This window comes from Aegilops tauschii, chromosome 2 (genome assembly GCF_002575655.3).
Source record: "Aegilops tauschii subsp. strangulata cultivar AL8/78 chromosome 2, Aet v6.0, whole genome shotgun sequence".
In the NCBI taxonomy this organism is placed as follows: domain Eukaryota; kingdom Viridiplantae; phylum Streptophyta; class Magnoliopsida; order Poales; family Poaceae; genus Aegilops; species Aegilops tauschii.
This window is the reverse complement of record NC_053036.3, coordinates 640,269,183-640,280,354: the sequence shown is the minus strand read 5'-3', so window position 1 is coordinate 640,280,354 and position 11,172 is coordinate 640,269,183. Positions and strand designations below refer to the sequence as shown.

General features: G+C 43.2%; 1 protein-coding gene across 1 annotated transcript; it reads left to right on the top strand.

Moving 5' to 3' along the window:
* Window positions 1-689: 689 nt before the first annotated feature.
* On the top strand, window positions 690-9,186 carry LOC109745283 (uncharacterized). The gene is made up of 12 exons (XM_020304412.4): window positions 690-1,563; window positions 2,337-2,464; window positions 2,980-3,120; window positions 3,422-3,508; window positions 3,668-3,821; window positions 3,991-4,050; window positions 4,613-5,041; window positions 5,116-5,411; window positions 5,723-5,852; window positions 6,092-6,662; window positions 6,879-7,138; window positions 8,708-9,186. The coding sequence occupies exons 1-10, from the start codon at window positions 754-756 to the stop codon at window positions 6,584-6,586; spliced, it is 2,730 nt and encodes a 909-aa protein (XP_020160001.1). The 5' UTR covers window positions 690-753; the 3' UTR covers window positions 6,587-6,662; window positions 6,879-7,138; window positions 8,708-9,186.
* The last annotated feature ends 1,986 nt before the right edge of the window (window positions 9,187-11,172 follow it).

Sequence of the window (11,172 nt, the reverse complement as noted above, 5' to 3'; positions counted from 1 at the left end):
ACCACTGTCAAGCCAACAACCACTATCAAAACCCCTAGTCTACCCCCGCCCAAACCATAAAATTACCCACCTCTGCCGTCTGTAAAAATATCCGACGACTCATGTTGATCCAGGAAATATCCAATCGCCTGTGTTGCTCGGGTCTGAGATCGGACGACCAGGCTCGCTATTAAACAGATCCGACGGCCCAAATACTCTAGGGCGCGTTTGATTCAAAGGAATTCTATAGGATTTTTGGAGGATTGAAATCTTTTTGGAATTTTTCCTACGTTTGTCCTTTGATTCATAGGATTGAATCCCATAGGAATTTTTTCAATGAAATCTTTTGTACTACATTTCATAGAAAATCTAACATCCACTCCAATCTTTTTTTACAATTCCTTTGTTTTTTTCGTGAAATCAAACACTCCTTGCTAATCCTATATGGTTCAAGTGGGCATGACACTTTAATCCTATACTTTTTCTATTCTTGCGTTTTTAAAATCCTGCGAATCAAAGAGGCCCCCAGTGAATGTGAGTGCTTGGTTTTACAAGCTACTCCCTCCGTCCCATAATATAAAAACGTTTTTGACACTAGTGTAGTGTTAAAAACGTTCTTATATTTTGGGACAGAGGGAGTATCTAATATGGGATATGCAGAGAAAAAAAAAGATATGCTCTCCCTCCTCGTCAGTCCCCCGCCTTATCCTCCGCCGCGATTGCGTTGGCATCGTCGTTGTTCCCGGGCCATTCGAACTCTCCTCCGGAGTCGCAATGCCGATGCAGTTCCTCTCGCTGCCCACCGCCCCCGCCGCCTCTCCGGCGCCCCACCTCCTCCCACCCAAGCCCTTCTTCCTCAAGCCCCTCTCCTCCTCCGCCTCCTCCTCCTTCCGCCGCCCCTCCCAGCCCCCGCCACCGCCCCACAAACCCTCCTCTCCGCCCCCGCCGCCTCCGCCTCCTCTCCCTCTCCCCAACCCTCTCTCCTCCAAGCTATGGCTCTCCAGCAAGCTCTCCCCGCCCCCCCCTCCTCCTCCTCCGCCCCGGACGCGGCAACAGCACCCTCCCCCGCCTCCGGTGAAGCCGGAGCCCGAGCCGGAGCCAGAGGAAGAGGAGGATGTGGATGATGTGGACGAGGGTTTCCGGCAGAAGGGGAAGGTGTTCGTCGGGAACCTGCCGCCGCGGGCTCGGAAGGCGGAGGTGGCCGACTTCTTCCGCCAGTTCGGGCCGCTCGACAAGGTGGAGCTAGTGCGCGCCCACGACGACCCCGAGCGCAACGCCGGCTTCTGCTTCCTCTACTACGCGGACGCCGAGGGCCAGGCCGCGGAGGCCGCGGCGGAGCGCGCGGCGGAGGTCGACGGGGTGGACTTCCGGGGCAGGTCGCTCACGGTGCGGCTCGACGACGGGAGGAAGGGGCGGGCCAGGGCGGAGGACCGGGCGCGCTGGGTGGACCACGGCCAAGGGAAGGAGCCGCCGTCGCCGTGGCACCACGGCAGAGACGAGGCCTGCCGCGAGTTCCGCAGGGTCGTGGAGTCGCGGCCCGAGGACTGGCAGGCCGTCGTCTCCGCCTTCGAGAGGATCCCCAAGGTGGGCGGCTCCCCGTACCACCTCGGCCTTGTTTTCTGCTACTCCTAGTTGCAGTGCTCCTCCACTTTTATAACATGCCAATTGCATATATCATCTTAACATGTGGTGATACTGATATGGTACTGAATATTAACTCTAGGATGCCAATTGCACAATAACGCGAGGATGGTCTAGTAGTTGTCCATTTAATGGCAGATGATCTGTGATTGCACACACTGAAAATTCACCTTCTGTAAATCCTCATTTGCCTAATGTAGTTGCTGCACAGCTTTCCTCTGTAACTTCAATCTGCTGTTTACTTTGATGTCACCTGCAATTTCAATCAAAGTTCAAGTTCCCAAATATCTGGCTAGTTGACTAAAGAATTAGCTGCTCTACAAGGTGCCCTTCATTTACATGAACAATTCTTGTAGTCATTCTGCATTTTCTGTATATCTTGTAAGCTGTAGCCATGTGCAGGAATAGATATTATATGAGTTGATTAAGAGTTAGCGACCCTATATTTTTGTGTGTGCAAGCAACTGGCGTTTCAACTCATATCGATCCTTTCATGTTTGAAAATCTGGATAATGATATTTATGCACCCAAGACCTCCTATGGAAGTTGCACAGCCAATTTACTTGATATGCAGGGCCGAAAAAGTAAAGTAATGTTGGTTTAGTTGATGCTCGCTGCTTTTTTTTTATTGTGCAGAAGATAGAATCGCCTGAGTCTCATTGTGATTGAATTCTTTTGATATGATCCATTTATATTCGTTGTTTTGATTGTTTCAGCCATCAAGGAGAGAATTTGGTCTGATGATTGTGTATTATGCCAAGCGGGGTGATAAGCATCATGCTCGTGCAACCTTTGAGAACATGAGAGCAAGAGGAATAGAACCCAATGCCTTTGTCTTCACAAGGTTGGTGCATTTTAGCTGTTACTTACATTTTTTAGGCCGTTTCTTTTCCATGATAGACAGACTAATGTAGGATAAAATAAAATCCAGAGGTCTTGTGCAAACAACTTTATGAAATAGACAAACTGCAAAACTTATTACATGTAAATTGACTAATTGAGCATGAACATGTTTCTGCATGGTACCAGAATGAAAGGTGACTGAGGAAATATTAGTCGTGAACCGACCCAGAAACAGAATAGGCTGCCACCTTAATGCCAGTTTGCCAATGTGAAATAAAGATGTTTATCGATGCAGATAGTGAGATACAAAGGCAGGTGGTTCTCAAGGTCACATCTAGAGCTTTGCATAGATAATGTGCTCCAGTCATAATTCTCTTTAAACATAAAATAAAAATCCTTCAATAATGTGTTGTAGTCACATTGCTATTATACTTCTACATTTGCGGTGTTGCTAGAGATTGATTGCTTCACTTTGCTGGTTTCTCCCCTCCATTAAATTTAATTCATTTCATGCAGCCTTGTTCACGCTTATGCAGTTGCTAGAGATATGCGTGGAGCGCTGTCATGCGTCGAAGAAATGAAAGCTGAGGGCATTGAGCTGACAATTGTTACTTACAGTATCCTTATTTCAGGATTTGGCAAAATCAATGATGCTCAGTGAGTAACCAACCCCCTACCCCTCCTCCTCCCTCAGTCAATTGGAGCCATGCTCTATGTGCTCCTTATCTGCTTTATTCAGAACTTCTGATATTTATAGCAATGCTTTTGTACTCCCCCCGTCCCAAAAATAAGTGTCGCTGATTTAGTACTACTTTGTACTAAATCAGCGACACTTATTTTACGACCGAGGGAGTATTTGACAGATTCAGACATTTGCTTTGTGCTTGCCTTTTTCATCTCTATTTCTCAACCCAAGACCCTCGGCTTCTTTCTAATATCTTTTCTCTTGTTTTCGAAGATCTGCAGACAACTTGTTCAAAGAGGCTAAAACCAACCTAGGGGATCTCAACGGGATCATATATAGCAACATCATCCATGCCCATTGGTTAGTGTTACCAGATTCAGAAGCTCCTTCAAATTAAAAAACTATTACGGGAAAAAATGATTATGATGCTAGTATGTTACCTAATTCAGCCATGTAGTCATGGCAGCTTGTTGCTCATATAGTATCGATCTAGCACTCAAGTCTATGTAATTTTCGCAGCCAGTCTGGCAATATGGATCGAGCTGAAGAGCTGGTCCGTGAAATGGAAGAGGATGGAATAGATGCTCCCATAGATGCATATCACAGTATGATGCATGGATATACTATCATTCAAGATGAAAAGAAATGTCTAATTGTGTTTGAAAGGCTGAAGGTATAGTGGGAAATGACATCTCATGGCTAATTGAGCTGGCTGGCATTCTTACATTATTGTTTTCTCCTTCCTGAACCTACAATACATTTTGAAGCTCTTGGGTTTGGGGTGGATTAAGTATTCTGTGTCACATCCTTTTTGATCTGGTTATTTACTTTTCATTTTGCAGGAATGTTGCTTTACACCATCAATAATTTCTTATGGATGCCTTATTAATTTGTATGTCAAGGTAAAATTCTAACTTATTTCTTTCTACTTTTGTCCTTGTCTGTGTGGGTCGCTGCCTGACTGCCTTGTGGAATAGCCTTTTACTTTCTTTTTCCCTTTGTGTTAAATGCTTAAAACTAGCTGCTTTAGGGTTTTCTCTTTTGCTTTCTGTTGCTCTTTGTTATTTATACTATTGTCTGGCAGCCTTAACAGAAGAAAGATTTCTTATAAGATATTTCAAGTGCAACTGTTGTTCAGGTAATGTGCAAATGATGTTATCTGAGAAGTTGTCCTGGATCGGAGCCGTAAAGTTGATAAAACTCCTATGTGCTTGATAGTTATTGATAAACTTATCTGTGTATTACGTGTCCTGCATCCAGTACTTCCTAGCATGCCCACAAATCATAGTTGCAACTTTCAAGGAGGAAAAGTAAATAAAAAAGGATGTATAAAAAGAAAACAAATATTTAGCCCCACAGTACTGACTAACAATATAAATTGTATTTGAGCATCATTTTTGTGCATGTAGCATTACACTGTATGAATGACAATCGCTGATGCCGCTTTGGTATGCTTTCTTACAGATTGGTAAGGTCGCTAAAGCTATAGCTATTAGCAAAGAAATGGAGTCATATGGAATCAAGCATAACAACAAAACTTACTCTATGCTGATCAGTGGATTTATCCATTTACACGACTTCACAAATGCCTTCCGCATATTTGAGGAAATGCTAAAATCCGGTCTTCAGCCTGATCGTGCCATATACAATTTGCTGATAGAAGCATTTTGTAAGATGGGAAATATGGATCGAGCTATTCGCATTCTGGAAAAAATGCAGAAAGAACGAATGCAACCATCGAATAGAGCATTTAGGCCAATCATAGAGGGGTTTGCAGTTGCTGGAGATATGAAAAGGGCTCTGGATATTCTTGATTTGATGCGACGAAGTGGTTGTGCTCCCACTGTAATGACTTACAATGCTCTTATCCATGGGCTAATTAGAAAGAACCAGGTATTTTTCAAATACATCGTAGCTCTTGAAACTTAAACCATGCGCTGTTGTCATTTTCTTTACTTGTCTTGTAGGTTGAAAGGGCCGTTTCTGTGCTTAACAAGATGTATATTGCTGGTATTACGCCAAATGAACATACATACACAATCATTATGAGAGGTTATGCTGCTACTGGGGATATCGCAAAGGCATTTGAATATTTCACGAAGATCAAAGAGGGTGGTCTAAAACTTGATGTCTACATTTACGAGACGCTGCTAAGGGCCTGTTGCAAATCAGGGAGAATGCAGAGTGCTTTAGCAGTCACCCGTGAGATGAGCTCTCAGAAGATATCAAGGAATACATTTGTATATAACATTCTGATTGATGGGTAGGTACTCTAGATAAGCTCTTTGACCAATATCCGTTAACCTTGTTCTCCTACAGTTCTGCTGGGTTATTATTTGTTGGCTGGCTCAGTAACTCAGGTAACCTGTATTCATTTCATGACTAGTGGAGCTTGTAGAACTAGTAAGCCAAGTTCTAATTCAGAGAGATGAAGAAACTATCATGATAGTTCTTTATTGAATTAGTTCTACAGTATTTTGCGTGGGCATACTGCAGAATAATTTATGGTCTGTTTCACAAAGTATTTTAGGCAATTCCTTTTGCTTGTCTATAATCACTGACCTTTTTCTCTAGGTGGGCTCGGAGGGGAGATGTTTGGGAGGCAGCAGACTTAATGAAGCAGATGAAAGAAGATGGAGTCCCACCGAACATTCATACATATACCTCCTACATAAATGCATGCTGCAAAGCAGGAGACATGCAGGTACAATTTTTTTTGCATTATTAATTTGTAGCCTATTGTTACTGGATGCTGGAGATAGACCGACAAGGATAGTACAATTCCTTGTGACAATCATGACTACACATTTTCTAGTACAATGAACTTTATCCTATATGGCTTCATCTTATCAGAATTAGAATTTGCGAATGGATAAATATTTCTATTGGGTGTTTCTTTGCACACTATCCGTTGATTTATCTTAATTAAATGATTTATTGTAGAGGGCACAAACGGTGATAGATGAGATGGCAGATGTCGGACTGAAACCTAATCTCAAGACATATACTACCTTGATTAAAGGCTGGGCAAGGGCGTCGCTTCCAGACAGAGCATTGAAATGTTTTGAAGAGATGAAACTGGCGGGGCTGAAGCCTGATGAGGCTGCTTATCATTGCCTGGTAACTTCACTTCTCTCAAGGGCAACTGTGATGGAGGGAAGCACCTACACAGGAATCTTGAGTGTTTGTAGAGAAATGTTTGAGAACGATTTGACTGTTGATATGCGTACTGCTGTTCACTGGTCAAAATGGCTTCACAAGATTGAGATGACTGGAGGCGCACTAACTGAAGCACTTCAGAGAATATTTCCTCCTGATTGGAATTCATTCGAAGTTCTAGGAGAGGTTTCTGATTCTGTAAGCACTGGGGACTCGGATTATTCCAGTGATTCTGATTTTAGCGATGGTGATGAGAATCAAGACGCTGATGACAACTGACAACCTGTAACCAACTTTTAACGGTATGCACTCCCGAGCTGCTTTGTGTGAGCTCTGCCGGGGTTTACCTGACAAGGTATGTTGTATGCCTGTGGGAAAATGTAACACTACCTTCTGCGGATGCTAATAAATACACAGAAATCATGTTTATATTTCTATCATTAATTGTCTGTCCATAATTTTATCAATAATGATTTAATAGGAAAAGGAAGTTTGCTTAGTCATGATAATTTTTGTCGTTTCTGAAAGCAGTATTACAGAGTAACTAATATTCTTTTGTTTGAAATGACAGTGTCGTTGAACAAACCATGTTCTCGCATTACATGTCGGCAATTTGTGGACGACCCAAAAGTTGGGTCTGGAATCTTACAGTGCAGTAAGCATGAGCTGCCTGGCTTCTGCTGCATTTTTTTAAGAGCTGCCGACAGTCAGCAACAGTTCTACTGGCGCTAAGGGCTCAGTCTGTCATTGCAAGTTTGCAGCAGACGAAGCTTACTCAGTTATGTGTGTTCCTGTACAGAACAGTGACTGCCGTAGGTAAATATTCGTGAGGTATGGGCAAGTTCAGTTTTGTTATGCTATCCTTGACTAGAGTCCAACTTGTTTATACTCGTAAATGAATCTTAAGACGAGGCATTTGCATAAATGTTTTTTCAGCGTATTAGCCACCCACAACCAATTTTTGGCTTGCTTTAGCTATGGGAAAATCTGGGTGCTCACTTCACAGCATTCAAATGTTAGGAATCGGACGCAAGGAGCTCATATATCTATGTTTCTCCGTAGGACTTTTAGGCCTATGGCTGAGTAGTGAGTACCACTGCTTTGATGGGCATTTTGTAAAGCATTTCATAGCACATGACTCCTAACTGGTGTAGGGCAGTACAGTATGTGTACAATTGTTCTGTAATCTCAGCACTAGACAAGCCCTATAAAATACGAGATAATCTGAATAGTGAATACTGATAATATGTCGCGGAACGAAGCTTCTCATTGCCTCCATGAGGAGATATTAATTTTATTTTTTTGATAAATAGGAGCATAGATTGTTGTCTCGTCGGTGTCTTAAGAGTAGTATACATTATTGTGGTTTTGGGCAGATTCAATGGAGGAATTCCCCTCTTATTAGAGTTTGAAGTACAAGTACAAGTCCAATCAAGTGCTAGATGATGACTGTGGTCTCATTAAAGATTTGGCATCTTCCAGTACAGCAGCTTCAATAAAATGAGCCTTAACTTAGCACAGCCCGGCTCAGCATCACTTGGAAATGCACGCCCCTGAGTCCAAGCTGGGCTGAACTGAATGCCTGCACAAGCCGGCATTAATACGGTTCTTATGAGCCCAGTTTCTTGAGATTGGTGTGTGTCTGTAAACTCGTAGCTGGCCTGGCTGGTAGGAGTAGTCCATCTTTCTTCATTGATTCAAGCAAGAGTGGTCTCCATCCCACCCCCCATTCAAGTCCTGCCCACAAGATAACACAGTGCTCCATTTATGCCACGTGAATAGTAAAATCAGAAAAAAAATACAATAATTTTTTTAAAAAAAGTTCTGGAATTTTGGGGTATCAAACTTGATCGACCATTCTACTCACGTGCGAAGTTTCGTGAAGTAATGACACACCCCTGGTATCCTTATTGAAGAAAATACAATCAGGGCCTTACCATTCATCAAACAGTGTTTTTTTTAGTATAGCTTTGATTTTGTCATTTTTGCCCGGAATACGACGATGTCATTTCTTCGTGAAAGTTCATATGCGAGTACACGGTAGACTATGCATGTTACAAAAAAAATATATCAGTTTTCTATTTTATTTTTCCTAGTATTTTTTTCTTTCGAATTTACTGTTCTAACGGGTGCGCGTGGAACCATGCTCCAAAAATTCCTGTCCTCCATTTATGCCCGTTATTTAAGCTGCATTCATCTCCATTCATACGCGCCATAAATTCCTGCTAGGAAACCTTAATGTAGCTGCAGTATTTTGTATTCAGTGTGCCACTTAATGTTCTTTGGACGATAAGGATGTGCCAGGAGTACTGTACAGAATATTTTTAGACCATCAATACTGCGAAGAATTTCTTTCTCCTTGCACATTTTTTCTGAATAATATTTCTTTTGGCATTGCAGCCTCTGCCTTGTGAGACAGTCAAGGTGGCAAAGGCTTGAGGCCGTGTCTGGTTTCGTGGAGTTGTTAGATGTTGCCCTATCCTAATGGGTGGAAGATGGAAGGGCCTGGAAATATGTTTGTTCACACAGGGCGAGCAACCGGAAATGGCACCACAGGTGGGCAACAAACGAAATCTCCTTTTTGTTTTAATTTCCTTTGGCAATGGACTTTTGGAATCTCTAGTGGGATTGTAACTGGGATCGAGAAAGTAGCCATAGTGGCGGCAGTGCTGTACAAAGGCTTGTCTGCTATATAGTGATATATTTGAACAGATAAAATATCTGTCTGTTTTTCTATTCTGGTGAATTTGAAGTTCAGATAGAGCGTGTGAATCGTTAGTTGGCTCTTACTTTGGCACGACTCAGCTGTTGTATAACTAAATCTATTTTGAGTGATTCCGAGAGCACAAGCCTAAATATCATTTACTCCGTCTGTCCCATAATACTCCTGCAGTGACACTATTTATGACCACCTCCGTTGTGAAGTGTCAACTGTGTCTTTGCGGATATTTTGGTTCTTCACCCTTAATTTTAGCGAAGGGAAACACATAGCGGTACATGTATTTCTCTAGTTCAGTTTGTTTTCAGTGCTCTGTTTTATTTCTGCATTTCTGTTTTATCCACTTGTTAGACAGTTATAAACAGACCCTTGTAACCTTATTGGAGAAGCAAAGAAAAACAGCAAGGAGAAGTAGAAGTATTTGAACCAAAGTCGAGCGGGACAGGGGAGGACGCAAACATTGAAGCCGTTCGCTGTTGATGCATTCAAGTGACCCCCTCTTCTTGGGGAGGGCTCTTCCACCCACAGCCACAGGGCACACAGAAGCACTCACTATATATACAGCAGGTTGCACCATTCATTCCTCCGCAGCACAGCTCAGGCACACCGTCTCTTCCTCCCTCCCTTTCTTTCTCCCTGTTAGTGGTCGCCGGTACACAGCACCCACCTACCTAACCTAGGTTCAGTGAAACGACGTAGTACACGAGCACTAGGTTGATAGGCAGGAGCTGATATCCATGGCCAGCATGGCTCGGTCGCCGGCGAGCTCCTGCGTGTCCTCCGACGAGGAGGAGGCCGCCGCGGCCAAGGCGATGGTGGTGGCGGGGTGCCCCCGGTGCCTCATGTACGTGATGCTCTCGTCGGAGCCGCCCCGGTGCCCCCGCTGCAACAGCCCCGTGCTCCTGCAATTCCTCCACGGCGCCGACACCAACACGAACGCCGCCGCCGCCGCCGACGCCAACACCAACACCAACAGGCAGGACAGCAAGAGCTAGCCTGCCTGCCTGCTTGCTCGCTACTCCTTTCTTACCCCCTGTAGCCGTGATGATCTGCATGGAAATTTCAGGTCCTAGTAGTAAGTAGCTAGCTTTCAGAGCGTTTGCAATGCGGATTGTGACCAGTCACCATGTGTCTGGATGATTGGATCGGATTGCACGACTATTTCTGCTCTGATTTGATTCTAGTATTAAAGATGGGTTCATGACCAATCAACCTCCAGCTAGCTCCTTTTCTGAAAAAAAAACCTCCAGCTAGCTATAGCAGTATAGCCAGCCCGGATGGTGAGGGAATGATCAAAGTAAGGGTGGCATATTACGAATTTACGAGGGATGGATGGATGCATGATCGATCGATAATCTGTGACGGTTTTAACGAGGGATCACCAAGTAGCAGTACTAGCAGATGGAATGAATATGAGTGACAATTGAATCGGGATCGGTGGTTGAGAAGAGGTATTTGTTAACACCATCTAAAGAAAGAATCACGCATGAGCTAACCCATAACGCGTTGTTCTTACTTGAACAAACAACATATTTATGATTACAACATCTATGTAATTAACCATCCGCAGATACATGAAAATAGTTAATAAGATAACATCTAACCATAGCAACGAGCTCTAGAGTTACAACACCCCTCATGCAACAGTTCATAAACTTAGATCGTACAGGAGAACCGTAGGAGATACAAGATAACATCTAACCATAGCAATAAACTGTGGTTATTTTCCTACGACCGCCTTAAAAAAAGTATAACGTTGTGTCATGGAAGACGAAAGAGTTTGAAGGTCTCAAAGATTTGCTCGTTTCTTTTAGACTTTATTTTGTAATAGATTCATATGTATACGACGGTATCAAGTGTACGCTACGCATGGATTTAAATGAGTCATACGGGTTTCAATAGGGTTAAACTTGACTTAATTATTTCTTAATCCCTATCACGCCTTTAATTATAAAGGGGTACAAGCCGGTCTCAACAGTTGATGTGTTTAGGGGGTGTATTAAAGCGGAAGTGTTATCGTTGTATGTCATTAGTAGATGCACAAGGCAAATGTAAATTAGGGGTGTACTAAAGTGGAAGTGTTATTGTTGTATGTCGTTAGTAGATACACAAGGCAAACTAAATGCAAAACGAACATGGCCAGTTC

What these genes read in the sequence shown, in the direction of transcription:
- LOC109745283 (XM_020304412.4), top strand. Translation starts at nt 754, where the DNA reads ATGCCGATGCAGTTCCTCTCGCTGCCCACCGCCCCCGCCGCCTCTCCG. An exon ending in AATGCCTTTGTCTTCACAAG is followed by an intron (nt 2,465 to 2,979) that starts GTTGGTGCATTT and finishes CATTTCATGCAG; the next exon opens with CCTTGTTCACGCTTATGCAG. An exon ending in GGCTAATTAGAAAGAACCAG is followed by an intron (nt 5,042 to 5,115) that starts GTATTTTTCAAA and finishes CTTGTCTTGTAG; the next exon opens with GTTGAAAGGGCCGTTTCTGT.